We start from the raw sequence: 23,990 nt of genomic DNA, 5'->3' as shown, positions 1-23,990 counted from the left end.
CAGGTATATAAGGGTTCACTTGGTGTCTGAGCACACACCCTTTTTGCAATACTATAAATCTTAAAGTGCATCTGATACAGGGAAGGCAACAGTGTTTTTACTTACCTGAGGCTACCTCCGCCCCCACTGTAGTCTGTCAGCTCCTTTGGCGTCCCCCGAATTGTTGTGCTGCAGCAGCCAAATGAACCACTTTCCGCACAAGTGGCAGCATATGTACGCCCCACCTGAGACTTCATCTAACGTCCCAGGGGAGTAGATACTCTTCTTCTGCTTCCTATACGCACTGTACGTGCCTTTGTCGCCGGCGATTAGAGCACCGTTTGGTGATCAAAGTGCCTAATTTATGAGTGATCACAGCAGTGATCATTCATTGAAAGTCTGTAAAAAAACACACTGAGGCACTGATCGGCCAATCGCATCTGCCTGTGAAAACGCTTAGCTAATGTATTTCAATGGGATGGTGCACACCAGCGGTTTGAGGTTTTTAGCAAACCGCAAACGTGCCTCTTGATAGTGGTTTGTAAAAGCATTTCTGCCTCAATGTAAATTACAGGAAAAACGCAAACCGTTGTGAAAAACGCTAGATCAGAGTGGTTTTCCAGACGTTTTTGTTACAGAAGCTGTTCAGTAACAGCTTTACTGTAACAATATTTGTAATCTGCTACACAAAAACGCTCCCAAAAACGCTAGGCATGTTTAGAAAACCTCTCTAAACATGACTAGCATAGCTCTGAAATCTGCTCCAAAAACCTCTAGCGTTTTGAGGATCTGCTAGCGGTTTTGGTGTGCACTGGGCCTAACTTGCGCTTTCCTTTTAGCGTAGAATGCTGTGATTCATTCTAAGCAGGAAAGAGACATCTAGTGGATACATTTAATACTGCATGACAAAAATCCTTTACCTATAAATAAATGTCCCATTAACCCCTTCTGACACTTCCTCTGCCACCAGTCACCAAAATAAAAAACTTGTGAAAATGGCCTCGATTCATAAAGCATTCCCGCATTCGGAAATGCTGAAAAGGGCTCACTTTACCGACCACACAGCAAAATCTGTATTCATAAAGGCTTTTTCCGCATGAAAAGCCGACATTCGCGAGCAGAGTGATGAATCACCGCCTTGCGCGGTGATTATCATAGCAAAAGTAACAAGTAGTCAATTCATAAAGATTAGAGGTAGCGGTATGCGGACGGGTATTACCGCTACCTCTGATGTGGCGAGAAGCGTGCGGAATACAGTGCAGTGAATGGGACAGACCTCCCAAGCAGCTGCAGAGAGAACACCGCACGGAGGGACTCCGCCTGCTTCTCCTGTTTCCGCATGTCTCCCGACAGCCTTAGGCCTGCCTACAGCGGAATATCTCCGCACGCCTGTCACAACTAGCAAAATTTTTATGAATTACCACCCTGAAGGCGGAAATACCGACAGCGGTGTTTCCCCGCTCGACTTTACCTTACCGACAGCACTTTTATGAATCAAGGCCATTGTGTTTTGCCAAAGTGAAAGAATCCAAAAGAGAATACATCAATTGTTACATTTGGGACTTAGCATTTTATGTATGTATACCATGAGGGGTATATTGTTAGTTATTTTTGCAAATTAGGGATTGTAATTATTTACGGACCACAATGAGAAAACCAAAAAAGCAACATAAAAAAATTACACCTACATCTCCAAATAAAATGTCACCATACATTGTACTACCGTGTTTCCCCAAAAATAAGACACTTATATACATTTTTTTCTCCAAAAGATGTGCTAGGGATTATTTTCAGAGGATGTCTTATTTTTTGGGGAAACACTGGTAGTTTTCCTATGCAAAATGTATATACTGCATGCCATGCTGAAACACAAGCAGCATGCACAGAGCCTGTGGTTTGCAGATATTGGCCATCATTTACAAGAAATTGATTCTGCTGATCATGTGGGTAAGAGTCTATTTCTTGCAGGCAGAGAACTCTGTCAGGCTCCCCAGAGCTATGATAGGATAAGCTGTGTACCCTGGGAAAAGGTGAAGAGGTGAAGTGCTGCTGATACTTATTAAAGAGACTCTGTAACAAAAAAAAACATCCCCTCGGGGGTACTCACCTTGGGAGGGGGAAGCTTTTGGGTCCCAATGAGGCTTCCCCACCCCTGTAGCTGCAGGCAGTCCAGCGCTGGCTACCCCGAAGCATCCTGGAATCCTCCCCCGACAAACACAGATTTAGAGAGGAGAAAGAGAGCTTTAAAATGATATCCATCTTTCCACAGTTACATTGTATTGCACAGGGCGACTTTTTCTCAAAGTCAGCAGCTCCATTCAGCAGGAAAAAGTCGCCCTGTGTAATAGCGAAAACTAAAAGGCGTAGGGTGGCGGTTTATATATCATTGGAAAGAGGAGAAAGAGAGCTTTAAAATGATATGCATCTTTCCATAGTTTTTGCACTGCTCGGAGTCACTTTAAGGGGAAAAACAGTAGGAACATAATTTCAGTGTTTTAATAACCAGGGCAATTGGCAAATACAATGTGTGGGTTTTATCTACAGTAGTATTGTTTATTTGAAAACTACAGCCAGAGATAGTTGTTACATGGAAGGTGTCATTGCTAACTTTCTTTGAAAACAATTCTACTTTCTCTGCCTTACCTTATCTCTTGTTGTTTTTCCCCAGAAACCACTTTTCCGTTCACCATCAGCCGACCACTGGACAAGCCGGACGAGCCAAAAACATCTGTTCTCATTGGCTGCTTGGTGGCCATTATTCTCCTGCTGGTTGTCATCATAGTTCTGATCCTGTGGAAACAATATATTCAGAAGAGGCTGGAAAAGGTATATGTTCTATACATAACTAGGCTTTTTCCACTTCCTAGGTAACTTTAAGACACATAAGTGTATCTTTAGCATCAGAAGGAGGATAGTATGGTTTTCCATTGAAAATATATTAATACTGATAGAAATTGATTTTGTTAAATGGTAAAATTTTGATCTTCAACTAGATAAATGTATAAGTGTCCTCACCCCGTCTGACACCAATTTTTGCCTTTGCTCATTTTAAATAGATCAGGCTGAGGGGGGATGCACTTCACTGCTGAGATTTACTCTGTATGCTCCACCCAGCCACAAGAGGGAGCAGCTTGATACAAGCAACGTGCTGTGACTTAAAGGGGAACTGAAGTGAGAGGTATATGGAGGCTGCCATATTTATTTCCTTTTAAGCAATACCAGTTGCCTGGCAGCCCTGCTGATCCTCTGCCTCTAATACTATTAGCCATAGCCCCTGAACAAGCATGCAGCAGATCAGGTGTTTCTGACTTTAAAGTCAGACCTGACATGACTAGCTGCATGCTTGTTTCTGGTGTTATTCAGATACTACTGCAGAGAAATAGACCAGCAGGGCTGCCAGGCAACTGGTATTGATTAAAAGGAAATAAATATGGCAGCCTCCGTATAACTCTTACTTCAGTTCCCCTTTAACCACTTTACCCCCGCCCGTACGGATTTCTCCGTCCCTTTTTCCATCCTTTAACCCCCAGGGACGGAGAAATCCGTACTTTGCACACTCCCGCCGCTGCCCGCGCTCCCACTCGTAAACACGCCGCCCGCCGCTAGTAAACACGCCGCCGCCCGCTCAGAGATCAACGAACGGGAAAATCCATTCCCATTCGTTGATCTAAGCCCCGCAATGATCCGCTGCTGCTCGGCTGAGCAGCGCGATCATTGTGAGCAATAACAAACTTCCAGCCTCTTTCTACTTCCTGCAAGCGTCCGTAAGGACGCTTGCAGGTCGCATGAAACATAAAGTTACTGTTGCCATCTTGTGGCCAAATAGTAAAACTACACCCTAAGCATTTTTTAGACACAAAGAAACTAGTTTTACACAAAAAATTAACTCATTACCTCCCACACTCCCCAATTTATTTATTTTTTGTAATTAAAAAAAATTAAAAAATTTACAATTTAAAAAAAATACATAAATAGTTACCTTAGGGACTGAACTTTTTAAATATTTATGTCAAGAGGGTATAACACTGTTACTTTATAAACTATGGGCTTGTAATTAGGGATGGACGCAAAACTGAAAAAAATGCACCTTTATTTCCAATTAAAATATTGGCGCCAAACATTGTGATAGGGACATAATTTAAACGGTTTTATAACCAGGATGAATAGGCATATACATTTAATGGGTTTTAATTACAGTAGCATGCATTATTTAAAAAATATAAAGGCCGAAAACTGAAAAATAATAAATTTTTTCCCACATTTTTTCCTATTTTCCCATTAAAACACATTTAGAATAAAATAATTCTTGGCATAATGTCCCACCTATAGAAAGCCTAATTGGTGGTGAAAAAAACAAGATATAGTTCATTTCATTGCGATAAGTAATGATAAAATTATAGACGAATGAATGGAAGGAGCGCTGAAAGGTGAAAATTGCTCTGGTGGTCAGGGGGTAAAACCCCTCAGTTGGGAAGTGGTTAATCAACCTGAGGGCCCATTCACACTAGCAATCGCAAAACGCTAGCGCATAGCGCTAGTGTTTTGCGTGGGTTATTTTACCACGATTTACGCGGTAAAGTCACTGTTCACTCTCATGATTTCTGAGCGATCGCGATCAGTGCTTTTTCAAGAACAAAAAAAATACCCAGAGAGCACTGCAGAAAATTACTATAAAATAATGGGCAAAATGTGCTTTTTTAAGGACTGTATCGCGATCGCTCCAAAATCTCAGTAAAATGCTACATGCAATGTGTTTTGCGATTGCTGCTAATCACAAATCGCCTGTGATCGGCGGCAGTCGCGGCAGAGAGATCACTGCCATATGCTTAGTATTGCACTAGCGCTTTGGTTTGGTCAGTGCCCCAGCGAGAATGGGCCCTCACAAAGAGACTGTACTCAAACTGCACCCTCTAGTGGCTGGAGTGCGTGTAATAAAAGATTCCTGCAGCTGCTAAGCCTCGGAAGGTATAAGATGACAGATGGTACAAGGTTGCCAAGTGGGGCGGACACAGAACATTATTGACCTTTGTAATAAGTCTTCATGGCCCTGATTTACCAAGGGCCTGAAAAATGTACATTGCAATACAGAACACATACATTTTACCATTCACACAAGCAACATAATGTGCGTTGCATTATTCTTTGTGATTTGCACGGCGAGATGTGTGGTGGGGGCGTGGTAAGTGTGGCGGGGCGGGTCTTAACATTCCCTCTTTCTTATCTCAAAAAGTTGGGAGGTATGGTTGGACAAGTGTCAGCACAGTAACAGGTTACATTTTTCTTCCATTGACAACGAACTGACCCTCTGTCACTCCTCAGGCCCCCCGCCGAATCCTGGAGGAAGACGCCACCGTTCGTCTCTCCTTCTACAGCTACACCATCGGCAGCAACAACCAGACGCAGATCCACCAGTCCAACCCCACCTATGAGAGGATCTTTCCCCTGGATCTCGACTACCAGCAACCCACCAAGCCTCTGCGCAAGCTTCCGGAACTGTCGCAGAGCGCTGAGGACTCTGGTGAGTGCTGGGCTCCGCTGTGGGCTGGGCTATTGTGGTACTTATCAGCAATTATTCCTCTTAAAGTGAACCAGAGACCCTCATGTATTTACCATATAAATCACATATATATGTATTACCATATATATAACATTAGAGAAAACACCTACACTGCTCTCTGTTTAATCCTTCACTGCTCAGCCTGCTTGTTACCAGCCCGGATAAAATCCCCGACTGAGCATTCAGTCTGGCTTTGCTCAGGAATCATTATAGCTGAGTCTGTCTTCTCTCATGTCTTTTCAAGCCCAAGCCCGCCCCCTTCTGGCTCTGCTTTCCTGTTCGGTATACTTGCAGCATCACAGAGAGCTGTGATGAGATGGGAGGAGCTGCTGGTGCCGAGGGTATATTGAAAAACATTTTTTTAAATCTATATTTGTTAGTTATAAGAGGTTTTTAGAAATGGTGATTTCATTTTGCAGACAGCCCACTAAATAATATGCTTTTCCGATTAACTGTGTTTTGCATGGAGTTTAATGAAAAAACACAAAAAAAGGCACACCAGAGCAACAAAAATACCATTATATAAATAGTATTTATTTTGGAAAATCTATCGGGGGATATGTTTATTTTGTGCCAAAACGTTCATCTCTGGTTTCCTTCAAGGTGGCTATACATCAGACCATGTATAGGCAGATCGACAAAGAGACAGATCTCTCTCTGATCGAATCTGTTCCCCTTATAGACCCATTCACCACAGGCCAATTCCCGGTCGATTTCAGCATGAAATCTCTTAGGAATCTGTCTTGTGACACTGCTTTGTTGCCCCCAGCCGCTGTCTAGTGTAAAATGTGCCCCCCGGTGTCCCGTGCAGTATACTTCACCAGTCAGTGTTTGTACAGTGACCAGATTTTTGTAGGCTCAACCTGGAACAGGGTGGCGGGGGGCGAAAAATGGGCATGGCCATGATATTCTATGGGCAGAGCTAACGTAATGATGTACCAGTGAGGCATAAGAAAGCAGTGTTTACGCCATGATGTGGTCAAACGAAGATTTGCATCGTGGGTGTGCAGAAACTGTGTGATGCTATTTAATAGTATACCGTAACCCCAGTAACCCCAAAGCAGCAAACATAGCCAACTATGAAAATAATAAATGCAGCAACAGTTACCCCGGACACCACAAAATAAACACAATGTGCAACATGTCAGCACAAAATAAACGCATTGCGGGCAACATTTCAGCACAAAATAAACAACGCAATGGGGGCACACATGTCAGTACAAAATAAACGCAATGGGGGCAAACAAGTCAGCACAAAATAAACGCATTGCGGGCAACATATCAGCACAAAATAAACGCAATGGGGGCAAACATGTCAGCACAAAATAAACGCAATGTGGGCACATTTCACCTGAAAAAAAAAAGCATTTACTTACCTGACAAGTCCCATCACGCAGCCGGCCTCTGGTGTGTGTGCAGCTCCCCGGGCTCACAGGCACTCAGGCAGAGCAGGGCTACGGCAAGATGGCGTCCAGAGGCTGAGCCCTGTACTGGAGACACAAATAGTCTCCAGTACAGGGCTCCGCCTCCGGGCGCCATCTTCCTGTAGCCCTGCTCTGCCTGTGCCTGCCGGAGGAGAACAATGCAGGCTGCTGGAGCGGGGCTGCGGGTAATGAACTAGCGCAGCATCTATGAGACGCTGCCGCTAGTTCATTCAGTGCGGTGGCCAGAGTCCCGAGGCCGGGACGTCCCACTGCTAAAAGCGGGCCGTTTCCAGGGGCCTCTTGCAGCCTGGGACAGTGCCCCCCCGAAAGCGGGACGTATGGTCACCGTAGTGTTTGCCACTGGTTCCGTGCTCTATCCACATACAGGGTACCCCGTGGTTGCTGGCGTAACATGGGCGTGTGTGTGATGTCACAGAGGAATATGGAGGCTGCCATATTTGTTTCCTTTTAAAGAACAAGCAACACCCATGCTAACCTAGAAATAAAAAACACATATATAAGTAGAGAAATACTACTTCTACTTACATAACAGATGTATTGTGCTATCCACGCAATGATTCCTGTGAATTTTATAAAGGAAAAGCAGAAAATCCTTTTCTAGGCAGTGGCCATCTTGCCAAGCTAATGCTGACATCATATCCTCCCTGACTCTTGTTTTCCTCCCTCCCTTCTCTTGCTCATTGTGTATTCATTAGCTGCCCTCCTCCCAGAGTCTTCAGACACTCCCATTGAGGTGTATACTAACAACTGCACTGTCTTTTTTATTTATACGTCCAATCACTGAGTCACCTCAGCCTTGCTTGTAATCAGAGGGTTTTTCTGATAAGGAGCTAGGCAGGGAAATAAATGGAAGAGGAGGAATATATTATAGATAAAAAGAACTCCCAGCATTCAACTCTTTGGCACTGTTTGGCACTAGGACCAGCGCTCCTAAAGTATGTGATAACTACAAACCATAACAGCAGAAAAAGTTTTGCAAGTTTTGAATGCAGGATTAGCATCTTTATCACTTAATACACTCAGACCAGTTGCTGTTGAAATTTGATTTTTATAGGGACAATACCACTTTAAACAATACCAATTGCCTGGCTATCCTGCTGATCCTCTGCCTCTAATACTTTTAGCCATAGACCCTGAACAAGCATGCAGCAGATCAGGCGTTTCTGACATTGTTGTCAGATCTGACAAGATTAGCTGCATGCTTTTATCTGGTGTTATTAAAATGCTACTGCAGTCAAATAAACCAGCAGAGCTGCCAGGCAACTGGTATTGTTTAAAAGGAAATCAATCTTTTAAATAATATAATAAATGGGAGCTGGTTTTGGGTCTTGTAGTTTTGACTGACTATCTTCCTATGTTCTCAGCCTGCAGCGGAGACTATGCTGAGCCGGACCTGACCAAGTCCACCCCGCACCAGGGCTTCCAGACCAGCGTCCCCCACTACGCCGAGACGGATATCGTCAACCTACAGGGGGTCACCGGGAACAACATGTACGCTGTTCCCGCCCTCACGGTGGACTCCCTCACTAAGAAGGACATCAGCGTCGGCGAGTTCCCACGGAACCAGCTACGGATGAAGGAGAAACTCGGTGAGGGGCAGTTTGGGGAGGTAAGTGCCACATTAAGCATCTTCTTGACTTTCTATAGAAGATTTGATTTTTGCTAACTTTATATTGCTCATCTGTACTTAGAGGTGGGAAACAAAAAAGGGTCATTGGATTGGGTGTTCAGTAGTGAGATGCTGCTGCATTTCATTGGTCCATTTGCAAGTTGCATAAATTTGCATAAAAATACCATATATTCAGAATTATTAGCATCTCATTTACCATGCGTAGAATTTTTTATTTTTGAGCAGTCACCAGCTGCAGAAATGTTAAACCCCACCTGGGTAGCCAGCTGGCCGACATTCCTGATTGGAACGACTCAGGTGATGACCACTTCAAGCGTTGATTTACATATCTGGATAGAGCAGTGGATTCATATACTTGGATACAATTGTCGATACATATACTTGAATAGAGTAGACCAGAGAAGTCAAACTGAAATATAAAGTGGACCGAAATTGAACACTGGGACCAAGTTGCAGGCCAACTTCAATGTCTAGTGGCCACCTCCCTCCCTTATAAATTCCCCTGGTGTCGAACAGCCCCCCTCCCTCCCCTATACAATTCCCTGTGGTGTCTAGTGGTCCTCCCACCCTCCCATATACAGTTCCCTAGTGTTCAGTGGTCCTTCCACCCTCCCCTATACAGCTCCCTAGTGTTCAGTGGTCCTTCCACCCTCCCCTATACAGTTCCCTAGTGTTCAGTGGTACTTCCACCCTCCCCTATACAGTTCCCTAATGTTCAGTGGTCCTTTCACCCTACCGTATACAGTTCCCTAGTGTTCAGTGGTCCTTCCACCCTCCCCTATACAGTTCCCTAGTGTTCAGTGGTCCTTCCACCCTCCCGTATACAGTTCCCTAGTGTTCAGTGGTCCTCCCACCATACCCAATATACACTCCCCTAAAGGATTATTAGGAACACCTGTTCAATTTCTCATAAATGCAATTATCTAATCAACCAATCACATGGCAGTTGCTTCAATGCATTTAGGGGTGTGGTCCTGGTCAAGACAATCTCCTGAACTCCAAACTGAATGTCAGAATGGGAAAGAAAGGTGATTTAAGCAATTCTGAGCATGGCATGGTTGTTGGTGCCAGATGGGCCGGTCTGAGTATTTCACAATCTGCTCAGTTACTGGGATTTTCATGCACAACCATTTCTAGGGTTTACAAAGAAGGGTGTGAAGAGGGAAAAACATCCAGTATGCGGCAGTCCTGTGGGCGAAAATGCCTTGTTGATGCTAGAGGTCAGAGGAGAATGAGCTGACTAATTCAAGCTGATAGAAGAGCAACGTTGACTGAAATAACCACTCGTTACAACCGAGGTATGCAGCAAAGCATTTGTGAAGCCACAACACACACAACCTTGTGGCGGATGGGCTACAACAGCAGAAGACCTCACCGGGTACCACTCATCTCCACTACAAATAGGAAAAAGAGGCTACAAATTGCACAAGCTCACCAAAATTGGACAGTTTAAGGCCTCTTGCACACTGCAAGTGATTCCGATTCAGATTCCGCTTTTTAATCTGTTTTTACATCCGATTCAGATTCCGATTTGCAGTGTGCAGGGAGCAAACTGCAAATCTGAATCTGAATCGGATGTAAAAACTGATTAAAAAGCGGAATCTGAATCGGAATCGCGTGCAGTGTGCAAGAGGCCGAAGACTGGAAAAATGTTGCCTGGTCTGATGAGTCTTGATAGAGTCAGAATTTGGCGTAAACAGAATAAGAACATGGATCCATCATGCCTTGTTACCACTGTGCAGGCTGGAGGTGGTGGTGTAATGGTGTGGGGAATGTTTTATTGGCACACTTTAAGCCCCTTAGTACCAATTGGGCATTGTTTGAATGCCACAGACTAAGTGAGCATTGTTTCTGACCATGTCCATCCCTTCATGACCACCATAACCATCCTCTGATGGCTACTTCCAGCAGGATAATATGCACCATGTCACAAAGCTCAAATCATTTCAAATTGGTTTCTTGAACATGACAAACATGACATTGAGTTCACTGTACTAAAATGGCCCCCACAGCCACCAGATTTCAACCCAATAGAGCATCTTTGGGATGTGATGGAACAGGAGCTTTGTGCCCTGGATGTGCATCCCACAAATTTCCATCAACTGCAAGATGTTATTCTATCAATATGGGCCAACATTTCTAAACAATGCTTTCAGCACCTTGTTGATTCAATGCCATGTAGAATTAATGCAGTTCTGAAGGTGAAAGAGGGCCAAACAACGTATTAGTATGGTGTTCCTAATAATCCTTTAGGTGAGTGTAGCTTCCTGGTGTTTAGTGGTACTCCTACTCTCCCCGGTACAGTTCCCTGGTGTCTAGTGGCCCCCACCCTCCCCTATACTGTCCCTTGGTGTCTGGTGTCCCTATCCCTCCTTTACACAGTTCCCCGGTGGCCCTCCTCCCTCCCCTATGTAGTTCCCTGGTGTTTAGTGGTTGTCGTACTCTCCCTTGTCCAGTTTCTTGGTGTCTAGTGTCCTTCTCCCTCCCCTATACTGTTCCATGGTGTCTAGTGCTTCCCCCTCCCTACCCCATATGGTTTCCCTCGTGGTCTAGGGCTTCAACCCAAAATAGATTCCCTGGTGGTTGAGTGGGTCAAACATAATGCAAAGTGGGAAAACCACTTGGAGGCCAAACTTCATGGCTCTGATGATTAGAATCAGAATCAGATTTATTTCGCCAAGTACAACGGGGGTTGTACCCGGAATTATTTTTGGCACAACAGGGTCGGAGATGGTACAAACACATACGTGCAATCCAACACATACAATCAGGTACAGTGGTACAAGTAAGCAAATACACACATATACATATGCATATATATACATATATATATATATATATATATATATATATATATATATATATATATATATATATATATACACATACACGCATACACCCACAGCCCTTAATCTGGTGAGGGACGCTTGGGGAAGTCAGGAGTGCTATGTGAGGGGAGCAGCCTTACCGTCTATCGGTGGCGCTCGCTCAGCTCCGCAGCAGTCCCAGATCCCCGCAGTGTGTCCTGAAGAGAGTGTAGAGAGAGAGAAGGTATAGCTAAGAGTGTAGAAGAAAAGAGAGAGAGCCAAGGCAGGGAGAGAGACAGAGGCATTCTTTTGGGCTGCAGGTTAAGTTAGTCCGAACATCCCAGTAGTGAAACGCCAGGTGGGCCACCCCACGTGGATTTTCAGGGCTGGGTGGTGATGCAGGCTGGTCACTGATCTACCGGGCTGGGTGTTGGTGCAGGCTGACCTGGTCCGCGGCAGTGGCAGGGGTAGACCCTGGGAGGCCGAGCAGGCTGGGGGCTGCGGCTGGTGGAGGCTGTGGCTGGTGAAGACTCACTCTGCATTCCAAGTGGGAGGCCCAGCAGGAAGCGGTGGTGGTCAGGCCTCCAGCATGTGGGGAGTCCCATATGCTCTGGGCTGGCTTCCTGGACACATAGTCCCCATCACAGCGGCCCACGTGGTGGAGGGGGATCCTGTAGCCACCTCAATCCTGAGCTGCGGAGGACGAGGAAGGCTGCTCCTGCGATGCTAGTGGGGTCCTGGTCGCCCTGGGTAGCTGGTTACCGCGGTTGGCAGCACTGTTTTAGCGGTGGCTGGCGGGGGCTGTGCCGGGCAGCAACAAAGATGCTAGTGCAGGAGCGCTACTCCACTCGAATAGTTGGTCCGCTGAGTGAAGCGCCCCGCACCCGACCAGCAGAGTAGCCGGCGCACAGGCATCCTCCTCCCTGGCTGGAATGTGCAGAGGACGGATGCCTCTCCCCTGGGAGCCCTCGGATCCATGGTGGTGTCAGCACGGGTGGTGTTGCAGATGGTCCGGGGGCAGTGGCAGCAGGTCGGCAGAGCTCCGTGCTGCCTCTCCATGCCTGCACGTGGGTCCCCGAGCAGCTCTACCGCGATCTGTGGATGGTAGAGAGCTGGGCCGGCAGTGCCCATGTCCTCTGCCTCCTACCTCAGCGAGTGGTGAGGCCAGAGGTGAGTGGAGGAGGGATAGCCCTCTAAAAATGTAAAAAAGGCCGGAGCCCTGTGGCCGAGGCGTCCGGGTCCGGCGCCATCTTGATGATGGCCAGACATGTATGCCTGTACATATCTTGAAACCTTATTTAAACTTTTAAGTCTGCCAATAAATTGCATCAACCATGGGCTGCGATTCTTGGTTACAATACTTTTTCATTTATTTTTCCTAGTGCAGTTGCAATAATGTTTTGTCATCCTGCTTTCATCTGTATTCCAGGTGCACCTATGCGAGGTGGAGGGCCTGCAAGACTTTGTAGAAATGTCCACAAGCGACTGCAGTAATCAGCCGGTTCTGGTGGCTGTGAAGATGCTGAGAGCGAACGTCACCAAAACCGCTAGGTAGGTGAATCGTTATTGTCTGCTTTTGTAGATTTGTATCAATAACATCTATGGGCACTGTAGGGCCGAAAAGCAAGGCGACTAAATTGGTAGCAGGAAAAAAGGGTGCTGGCGGCTAGTGGACGAAAAGGGCGCCGCCATAGATTCTAATGCAATTATCGTTAATACGGCGAAAAAAGCAGAAAAAAGGGCGCCCGATAAATATTTGTTATGTTTTTTTTAAATATGTTATCGCTTTAAAAGCTTGCAGCTTTATAGTGTTTGTCATATTATTTTGTTTGTATATACATACTTCACGTTATTAAAATATCGTTTTAATGTGTAAACCGGTGTGTCTGCAGGAGAAGTGGTTAGGTTTAGGCACCACCCCAGGGTGGTTAGGGTAAGGCAACACCGGGGGGTTTAGGGTTAGGTACCCCCGGGGGGTGCATCTGTGTTTATTGCATCATCTCATACAGATAGTGACATTATATTGGGATCCAAACCTTTACATTCCGTGTATCTCAGGACTTAGGTGGCAGCCATGGAAGTGGAGGTGGAGGGGTCGGGCACCAGGGGAGAGTTCTGTGTGAGAGAACGGTTGGGTTAAGCTGTATTGCTGAATTACACAACAATTTTTTATCGTTATTTTCATTATCAACTCCCGTCTGTTTTAAAACGGTATTTATCGTTAACGATGTTTATCGTTATTGAGATTTTGTTATCCAGCTGGGCCCTTTTTTCATGCACGCCACAAACTGCCCCAGCTCTCTCACTTCCTTAATTTTTCCTGTGTGTATGTTCCTCACTCCCTGTGGCTGTTGGTGTGAAATTAAAGTGGATCTGAGATGAACTTTTACTCATTGCATAATTGTGTTCCTTTCCTATTGTTTATAGGGCATTCCTCAAGCCAAATACTTTTTTTTTTTAATACTCGAATTCCCTATAAACTAAACAAGCCCCGCCCAGTTTTTCAGAGAGCCTTGGCAGTAGCAAGGGCTCATGGGAGCTCAGTCTTGGCAGGAGGAGGGGGAGGTATTACTAGCCAGAGATTTCAGAGGCAGAGGGGAGGAGGGAGTAGGAGGGGGGGTTCGTTTTTTTTTGCTGAAGATGCAGATAAGCCTGCTTCTGCATAATGTTTACAAACAACATGGCTGCTGTCATTGTATCACAGGAAGAAATAATCATATTCTATTAAAGCTGTTTGCAGCTAGATTTGCTGTGTAAACTATCTAAACTTTAGATAAGATATATAGACAAGTTACTTGTTATGGTTAGTTTTTAATCTCGGATTCGCTTTAAGGTAAAGTAAGGCGTTCACATATTAGCTGTGTTTTAGCTCTGTCCTCTGTCTCTTTTTTTTGTGTCTAGCTTCCTTATATTTCAGTTTTGTAGCTGGGCTTTATTCTGTTAAAGCCAAATTCTATAAATTGTTATTTTTTTTTTAATCCAACTAAACCCAGCCATCCTCCCCCCCCCCCCCCCCCCCCCAACCTAACCATATAGTGTACTCGCAGACCACCCCTCAACATCCCTATGGCGAAACCCCCTTCCGATTGAACTACCATATTTCTCAACATCCCGATCCAGGGCATGGGGGGGGGGGGGGGGTTTCCACCACTTCTTGGTCATGAGACTCCACTCAAGAATTCTCCTGGCCACTTGTGTGCTGTACTGATAACCTATACCTTTCCACGGCCCTTGGATTTTAGAACCCCCCACAGCTGCGCTCTGTTGCCCACCAGTGGAATCATGGCCCTTATTTAATTCACTTTTTCTTTTAAATTTTCTCCTAGGAGATCATTTTTCATCTTCTGTTTAAAATGGCTTTTCCACCCCCTTGCGATTGGAAAAGTACCCAAAAGTTGGTGAAAAAGAACTCTCAAACCTATTCTGAGTATTGTCTTGCTTGCTTGTGGCTTTGAAGGCATTTTATTGATAAGATGTGACAATATCACCCAGGAGAAAAAGTGAATTGTATAAGGCCCCCTATCTAGCCTAGCCCTTACTTCTAATTGGAATAGCAGGGAGAGGCTAGTAGCTGTAACAGCCTCCTTTCAAGCAAAGCTGAAGCTAAAATAAACTTATGAGAATGAATTGTATGTGTAGTATAGCTAAGAAATAGAACATGAGTAGCAAAAAAAAGTATCATATTGTTTTTCAGTACAGGAAGAGTTTTAAAAAAAAAACTTCCGTTATCTATGCAAAAGAGCTTCTCTGAGCTCTGGGTCGAATACAGTCCTGTTTCTGAAACACTTAAAGGAAACATCCAAGCTACAAAAAAAACAAAAAAAAACAAGATACACTTACCTGGGGCTTCCTCCAGCCCGTGGCAGCCGTCCTGTGCCCTCACCGCAGCTCCAGTGGCTGCTGCTCTTCTCCGCTGGCGCAGCCGACCTCGCCAGGTCGGGTTCCGGGTCGGCTTTTTCTGCGCTCCACCGCGCGGGTCATATTGTCCCTCCGATGTCGTCAGGACGGTACCGCGCAGGCCCCAGGTAAGTGGATCTTTTTTTTTTTTTGTAGCTTGGACTATTCCTTTAAACAGCCAAGAAACCGTGAGAGACAGCTTGAGATAAGGTTTTACTGCATGAAAGTTCAAAGAGTCATTATTTTTGCAGAGTTATCAGGCAAATTAAAAATAAAAGCTTTACTCACCTCTGGCTTTTTCCAGCCCCTTGCAGCCGACTGTCCCACGCAGACCGCTCCGCTCTCCGCTGCCCTCCCGGTCTCCGCGCACAGTGCAGAGGCCGACATCGAGGTCGTCCTTACTGCACCTGCATGAAGTGCCGCTGTCAATCATGGCCACGTTGCCCGCGGCGTACTGCAAGTTCTGTGACTGTGCAGTAAGCAGCGTACAACGTGGGCTTGATTGACAGCGGCGGTTCGCGCATGCGCAGTAAGGATGACCTCAGGGTGAGCCTCTGCACCGTGCGCGGAGACCGGGACGGCGGCAGAGAGCGGTGCGGCCGGCGTGGGACAGTTAACTGCAAGGGGCTGGAGAAAGCCCCAGCTGAGTAAAGCTTTTTTGTTTTTAAATGCCTGAAGAGATTCCTTTATTGTGGAGGGGAGGGGCGGATTGCTACAGCACTATACTTCTCACAGTAATAAGAACAGGAAATGCTAAAACATCAGCAGTCTGCATAACTATAAAGAGAGGTAAAAGTTATGTAGAGGAGTCCCTCCTTAGTCTTAGATGGAGAGGGAGCAAAGCAGAGAAAACCAATTGGTCTAGGTAAGCTTGTCCAAGTTGTCCATTTCAACAAGTCTGATTCTAATTTTCTCTCCAACCTTCAGAAACGACTTCTTGAAAGAAATAAAGATCATCTCTAGGTTGAAGCATCCAAACATCATCCGACTGTTGGGCGTCTGTGTGCGGGACGACCCCTTATGTATGATAACGGAATACATGGAGAATGGAGACCTCAACCAGTTCCTTTCCCAGAGGGAGATCCGCAGCCAGTTTACCACTGCTAATAATATACCATCTGTCAGGTAAGAGGTTACTCTCCAAGCGTTTTACCCAGAATCCTCCTGATTGTTTTATAGGCAGATTTAAAGTGTACCCGAGATGGATGGGGCTCCCGTAATAAGATACACATACCTGGGGCTTTCTCCAGCCCCCTCCGGCCTGATCGCTCCCACAGCATCCTCTTCTCCCTCTCCATTCTCCCGAAACTGGCCCCATTAAGTCCGTCAGTCAGGGCCAGTCAGCACATGTGCAGTCTGGCAAAGTTCGCTCCCCTGTCTCGCTGAAATCTCAGGGCTGAGATTTATATCAGGAATTAGATTATACGCTCCTCTGAGAGACGTGATTGTTCTTTCTACAGCACAATCTTAAAACACAATACCTTCTTCTGCCATTGTTATGGTTGACTTTTTTCTTCTTTCAGCCTCCACAACCTCTTATACATGGCTACACAGATCGCCTCTGGGATGAAGTATCTGGCCTCACTGAACTTTGTGCACAGAGATTTGGCCACGCGGAACTGTCTGGTCGGAAACAGCCACACCATCAAGATCGCTGATTTTGGAATGAGCAGGAATCTATACAGTGGAGATTATTATCGTATTCAGGGCCGGGCGGTGCTGCCAATACGCTGGATGGCCTGGGAGAGCATCCTACTTGTAAGTTGTAAAAGGCTGAGTATTGGGCTGTCCCAATTGGTCCATTTGATAGACTTGACCATTGGCTCGACCTTCAACCTCATTGTTCTTTACGTCCGCAGGGAAAGTTCACAACTTCCAGTGACACCTGGGCCTTCGGAGTCACGCTATGGGAGATGTTCACTCTGTGTAAGGAACAGCCGTACAGCGTTCTATCCGATGAGCAGGTGATTGAGAACACAGGGGAGTTCTTCCGCGACCAAGGCAGACAGGTAACCAGAATTTAACCGCACTTATGAGCAGTTTAGCTTTCAAGAGATCTCAAAGAGATACAAGTAATTTCGGCTCGTTGCACAGCAGAGTATAAATAAACCATTGATGGTTCTGACCCAGTTCTGTAACATGCCTGAAGAAGAAACTAAACGTTTTGAAAGCTTTCAAAGAAATCTTGTACAGTTAGTCATTAAAGGTATCACCTAAACAACTTTTCTTGTTGAGTCTTTTAAATTCTCTCCTTCACTAATACCATAAAACAAAAGAAAAAACAGGGCACCGAGAGCCCAATAGTGCAATATAGTTTTAACAGAGAAAATCTGTCTAGATAGTTCGTGCAGAATTATACTCACAAAAAAAGGGTCACCAGCAGGCAACCACTTGAAAGGCAGGTGCTGAGAATTGGTACCCGACCCCACTCGGGTATAAAAGTCGCTCTCTGTAGACAGGAGAAAAAAGGGGGCGTACCCCTCCACCAAGGGTGGATAAGTAATATGTATCAAACACAGATAGAACAGAGGCGCCAAAAAGAGTAAAAACACTATTATTTAAAAACAGTAAAAAGAGGGAAGGTAAGGTGGACTTACCTCCCTCTAGCAGTGGACAACAAAACTCTGAGGTAGAGTAGAATGCATTTATTAAACAGTGTAACTCCTAAAGATGCAACGCGTTTCGCGGGCCACAGCACCGCTTCCTCAGGCTATACAGGAGTTCAAAAAAGCTGTATCCAATCCAAGTATTGAATGAGCGCCTCTGTAAACTAAACGTTTTGAAAGCTTTCAAAGAAATCTTGTACAGTTAGTCATTAAAGGTATCACCTAAACAACTTTTCTTGTTGAGTCTTTCGAATTCTCTCCTTCACTAATACCATGACTAATAGGAATATTTATATGTCCATTTAATATAATTTGTGTGAATATCTGTCCTAGATAAATCAATAATAGCAATGAAAAAAAATTGCTGCAAGAGTTTCTTCAACTTTTTGGAATTTGTTTGAGTATACTTACTATTTATTGCAGTTGGGTCATCCAAGAACGAAAACAGAAACGGGCACTGCCGACTAAAAGCCCTTTATCGTGGCTAGGTAGTGGAATATATACAGCAGTGGGGGGAAACAAAAAGCCTGACAGCTGTTTCGCAGGGACTAACCCTGCTTCATCAGAGGCTATGACACGTGTCATATAGCCTCTGATGAAGCAGGGCTAGTCCCTGCGAAACAGCTGTCAGGCTTTTTGTTTCCCCCCCACCGTAGTATACCACTACCCAGCCACGATAAAGGCCTTTTAGTCGGCAGTGCCCGTTTAAGTTTTCTTTCTTGGATGATTGGACTACTACACACGGAAGCACGCTGGATGTGAGCCCATGTGTGGCCTGCGGATCCCTGCTGCATACTGGTGCCAGGTATCCTTTTTTTTTGTTCTATATTGTAGTTGGGCTTTGAAGCCACAATGAAACTGTAATGGTTAGCGGAGATGCCGCCGCAGAGGCAAGCGGCATGGCGGTAATCTCCGCGTATCAGCCGGCGGCCTCAGCCGCGCAGTTACATGCTGGTGCTCTGCCTGGTCCTTCTATTGCACATAGATTGAGGGCTACGACAGGACCTTTATGAAAATAGAAGGGGAGTCAGCTGATCTACCAGGTCAGCTGACTCCAACAGTACGCTGGATTGGCTGAATGACTGGGGCGGCGCTGTGGAGCACTTCTGTATATATAGTACATTGCGAAAGCTAACGTGTTAGCGCTCAGACCAGGAGTTTAAGGCCATGGCCATTATATACGATGATCCGGATATTGCTACCACTGCTTAGAGGAAACTGAAGACCCTCAGGCAGGGTCGTAATCCAGTTGAGGTTTACGCCGCTGAGTTTAGGAGGTGGGTTGTATCAGCTAGATGGGGAATGTATGCATTGTTAGATTGTTTTCTGTCAGGATTATCGGATGCAGTTTCTGATTTGATGTTAGGGCATCCTGAGCCTAAATCCCTAGACGAAGCAATTTCTTTGGCGGTACGGGTTGATCGCCGCCTTCGCTATCAGAGACAAACGCGTGGGAAAAACGCTGTCAGAGCCGTTTCCTATGCTTCTTCTCCACCCTCGCCACCTCCAGACGAACCGATGCAGATCGGTCACTCGAGGCTGACGCAAGTGGAAAGGAATCGCAGAAGGTCAGAAAGACTCTGTCTATACTGTGCTGAGGAGAGCTACATTGTCCAGAATTGTCCTAAGAAGTCGGGAAACGCTGCCGCCTAGGTGTAGTTAGAGGTAATACCCTAAGCGAGCCGTTTCTACCTCTAAACAACAATCGGTTGCTCCTTCCTTGTTCCACTACCTTGGAGGGTCAGACTCCGCAGCCAATTTTATAGACCATGATTTTGTAAAAAAAATTGTGGATTCCTTTACTCCCTTTAGACCGTCAGATTCTAATCACAGCAGTGGATGACTCTCCATTACAGTGTAGACAACCTCTTTCGCAAACTCACTTGTTGTTGTGTAATATAGGGGTGTTACATAAAGAGAAATTACAATTCTTTTGTTCTGCGAATGGCAACCTCTACTATTATCCTTGGTATGCCCTGGTTGCAACTTCACTCCCCTCAGATTGACTGGGCTTCAGGTCAACTACAGAGCTGGTCAACCCATTGTCATCATCATTGTTTAGAGAGAGTTGCTGTTTGTGCCACCAAGGTACAGGTCAAAGGGGTGCCAGTTCAGTACGCAGAATTTGCGGATGTGTTCTGTCCTAAATCAGCAGATAAACTCCCGCCTCACCGGAGTCTTGATTGTCCCATAGACTTAAGATCAGTTTGTATGCCCCTTAGAGGCCATCTCTATAATTTGTCAGGGCCAGAGAAGCTGGCCATGCAGGAATGCTGGCCATGCAGGAATACATTAAGGAAAATTTGGCTAAAGGATTCATCCATCCTTCCCGGTCACCAGCTGGGGCTGGGTTCTTTTTTGTACAGAAAAAGGATGGGGGCCTTAGACCTTGGATTGACTATCGGGGGTTAAATAAGATCACAGTAAAAAATCGTTACCCATTGCCCCTGATTGACAATTTGTTTGCTCAAGTGACTAATGCCAGTATCTTCTCTAAGCTAGACCTGCGAGGAGCATACAACCTGGTACGCATTAGAGACGGTGACGAATGGAAGACGGCGTTCAACACGCCCGATGGGCATTACGAGTATCTTGTCATGCCCTTCGGGTTGTGTAATGCCCCTGCCGTCTTCCAGGAACAGATCAACGAAGTGTTTAGAGAGGTTCTGGGAAAATTCGTACTAGTGTATCTAGACGATATACTGATTTTCTCTCCTAATCTGACAGAACATCGAAAACATGTTAAGTTCGTTTTACGGAAATTATGACAGAACTCGCTGTACGCGAAGTTAGAAAAGTGCCTCTTTGAGGTCACTAAGATTCCGTTCCTGGGTTATATTATTTCCACTTCTGGTCTCTCCATGGATCCAGAAAAAGTCTCTGCTGTTTTGAAGTAGCCTCAACCTGTAGGATTGAAGGCACTCCAAAGATTTCTTGGCTTCGCCAATTACTACAGGAAGTTCATCAAGGGATTCTCTTCTGTAGTGTCACCTCTCACCAACCTAACCAGGAAAGGGGCGGATACCTACCACTGGTCGGCGGAGGCACAATCCGCCTTAGCGACGCTGAAAAAATTGTTTTGTTCTGCTCCTATCTTAAGACACGCAGATGTCACCTTCCCCTTCATAGTTGGGGTCGATGCCTCAGAGATTGGGGTTGGAGCTGTACTGTCTCAACGCTCTGGCCTTAAGGCAAACTACACCCATGTGCGTTCTTTTCTCGCAGGTTCTCTCCCGCTGAGAGGAACTACAATATTGGTAATCGGGAACTTTTGGCCATTAAGTCAGCCTTTGAAGAATGGCGTCATTGGCTGGAAGGGGCAGAACATACAATCACAGTTTATACTGATCATAAAAACTTGAAGTACATTGAAGGGGCCAAAAGACTTAGTCCCCGACAGGCCCGCTGGTCCCTGTTCTTTTCAAGGTTCAGATTGGTAATAACGTATACACCAGGTAGTAAGAATGTCAAAGCAGATGCTTTATCGAGGTGCTTCGAGCCTGAGACAGTTCAGCTCTCAACCCCTGAATCCATCTTATCTCAAAAACTGGTGTTGACAGCCACAGAAACCTGGGAGGGCTGGGCGGTTACATTGGGGCCTTACCAACAGGACATTCCAGAAGGGAAGCCTGAGGGGGGTTTTGATCGTACCACTTTCTTTCCGTCTACAACTCCTACAATTATTCCATACCCATAAGAATGCAGGACATCCCGGGGCTGCTCGAACTCAGGATTTAATGACCAGATGTGTATAGTGGCCTTCCTTGGCACTTGATTGTAAGGAGGTTGTGAGAGAGTGCTCTGTCTGTGCCAGAAGTAAGCCCTCTCAACAGTCACCAGTGGGTATGTTACAGCCCCTACCAGTGCCAAATGAACCTTGGACTCATTTGTCTATGGACTTTGTGGGTGAACTCCCCAGGTCTGAAGGCAAGACGGTCATTTGGGTGGTAGTTGATAGGTTCAGTAAGATGGCTCATTTCGTCCCTCTGAAAGGACTCCCCTCGGCCCAGGAGTTAGCTGACCTCTTCATTCAGCATATTTTCCGGCTGCATGGCATTCCGGAGAATACCACATTAAGACACCACGTCAGATAGGGGAGTCCAGTTTGTGTCAAAATTCTGGAGGGCCTTTTGCCATCAGCTTGGTATGGACCTTTCAGTCTCATCAGGCTACCACCCACAGACCAACGGTCAGACCGAAAGAGTTAACCAGTCCCTCGACCAATTCCTCAGATGTTACGTGGAGGTGCGCAGATTGATTGGGTAAAGTTCCTGCCATTTGCGGAATTTGCACATAATAACCTGAAGATTTCCTCTTCAGGATTTTCTCCCTTTCAAGTGGTCTCGGGGAGATCTCCCAAATTTTCTCCATTGCCTGTGGCATCTTCCCCTTTTCCGGCCTTAGAGGATTGGCAAAGGGCATTAAAGGAGATTCGGGTGCTAGTCAAGAGGAATTTGGGAAAAGTTTTTCAGACCCAGAAGAAACAGGCCGATAAGAGGCGGTCAGTTGAGTGGAGGTTTTCCCCAGGGGAGATGGTGTGGGTGTCTACTCGGCATTCGGCATTAAAGCAACCATCACCTAAGTTAGGACCCAAATTTGTAGGGCCATACCCTGTCTCCAGAAAAATTAATGATGTGACATGCGATTGATCTCCCAGCCAGCAGGAGAGGTGTGAGATCATTCCATGTATCTTTGTTGAAACCTGCTGTGCATGTGGATTCCTCTCCCCCCCGTGATGATTGACGATCAACCTGAGTATGAGATCGAGAAGATCTTGGATTCTCGATTAGTGCAGAATTCTGTACAGTACCTGGTTCATTGGAAGGGGTATGGCCTGGAGGAGAGAATTTGGGTGCCGGATTGTCACATACATGCCGAGGATTTAAAGAAAGAGTTTCATGAGTTACACCCTGAGAAGCCGGGTAGGAAGTGTCCGGGGTCCACTCCTCGGGGGGGGGGGGGGTTACTGTAATGGTTAGCGGAGATACCGCCGCAGAGGCAAGCGGCCTGGCGGTTATCTCCGCGTATCAGCCGGCGGCCTCAGCCGTGCAGTTATATGCTCGTGCTCTGCCTGGTCCTACTATTGCACATAGATTGAGGGCTACACGCGCGCGCGCCAGGCGACAGGACCTTTATGCGAATAGAAGGGGTCAGCTGATCTACCAGGTCAGCTGACTCCAACAGTATGCTGGATTGGCTGAATGACTGGGGCGGCGCTGTGGAGCACTTCTGTATATATAGTACCAGCCTGTCAGTTGCTCCGTGTCTGCTGTTGCGAATGCTAACGTGTTAGCGCTCAGACCTTAGTCAGATCCCAAAATGTGCTAGAACCAGCTGGAGCTGGGGATCCACACTTAGCTAGATTCTGTTGATAGCTTAAAGTACTAATTGCATTGTATTATCTGTTATGACCTTCTGCTTGCCTTGACCATTCTCCTGCTTTTCTGATTCTGTACTTTCGCCTATCTGATCCAGTTGCCGACTCTGCCTGAACTTAAACTCTGGGTTAGTCTTCTGTCTTTGTATCTGTCTGTACGTTGCCGATCCTGCCTGTCTGACTATCCTGTACTTACCAGTGGGTCAGCCACTGGTGAGGGATTCTAGTATTGTATCACCTGCTCCTCAGGTGAAACCCTGACTGCAGCAGTCTTAATCACCTGCCCCTCAGGTGATCATTACTTGAAGCATCTTTGTAAACACCTGCTCCTCAGGTGTCCACTGGCTGCAGTACAGTCTTAGCACCTGCTCCTCAGGTGCAAGCCCTGACTAAAGTACAGTCTTAAACACCTGCTCCTCAGGTGTAAGCCCTGACTGCAGTACAGTCTTAATCACTTGCTCCTCAGGTGATTCCCGGCTGCAGTACAGTCTGAGTCTCTCGCCCCTCGGGTGATCTCAGCTGTACTGAATCACATATCCAGCTTGCTGGGTGAATACTCTTGTGTTCTATTGAGATACCTATCACCACCAGCTCCTCTGGGGTATATCTATCATTACTGTTGCACCAAACATCTGTTCTTACATTGGTTATCCTGGTTCTGGCTATACTAGTATTATTGGTGATTCTGCAGA

The 23,990-nt window shown here is 46.0% G+C and overlaps 1 protein-coding gene and 1 long non-coding RNA gene across 6 annotated transcripts in view; one reads left to right on the top strand and one right to left on the bottom strand.

Moving 5' to 3' along the window:
- The window catches only part of LOC137527764 (uncharacterized), a 145,688-nt gene that overhangs the window by 58,349 nt on the left and 63,349 nt on the right, over nucleotides 1-23,990 (bottom strand). For all 5 annotated transcript variants that reach the window (XR_011023211.1, XR_011023210.1, XR_011023208.1 and 2 more), the window contains one exon: nucleotides 2,623-2,769. This is a non-coding gene — a long non-coding RNA (uncharacterized lncRNA). The remainder of the gene's footprint in view (nucleotides 1-2,622; nucleotides 2,770-23,990) is intronic.
- The window catches only part of LOC137527763 (discoidin domain-containing receptor 2-like), a 64,673-nt gene that overhangs the window by 38,681 nt on the left and 2,002 nt on the right, over nucleotides 1-23,990 (top strand). The window contains exons 9-15 of the mRNA XM_068248639.1: nucleotides 2,648-2,805; nucleotides 5,299-5,497; nucleotides 8,346-8,590; nucleotides 12,848-12,969; nucleotides 16,243-16,440; nucleotides 16,839-17,073; nucleotides 17,175-17,324. Of these exons, the coding sequence (XP_068104740.1) occupies nucleotides 2,648-2,805; nucleotides 5,299-5,497; nucleotides 8,346-8,590; nucleotides 12,848-12,969; nucleotides 16,243-16,440; nucleotides 16,839-17,073; nucleotides 17,175-17,324 (1,307 nt within the window). The remainder of the gene's footprint in view (nucleotides 1-2,647; nucleotides 2,806-5,298; nucleotides 5,498-8,345; nucleotides 8,591-12,847; nucleotides 12,970-16,242; nucleotides 16,441-16,838; nucleotides 17,074-17,174; nucleotides 17,325-23,990) is intronic.

Source organism: Hyperolius riggenbachi, chromosome 8 (assembly GCF_040937935.1).
Source record: "Hyperolius riggenbachi isolate aHypRig1 chromosome 8, aHypRig1.pri, whole genome shotgun sequence".
Classification (NCBI taxonomy): domain Eukaryota; kingdom Metazoa; phylum Chordata; class Amphibia; order Anura; family Hyperoliidae; genus Hyperolius; species Hyperolius riggenbachi.
The sequence above is the reverse complement of the archived record's forward strand: the minus strand, read 5'-3'. Positions and strand labels throughout refer to the sequence as shown.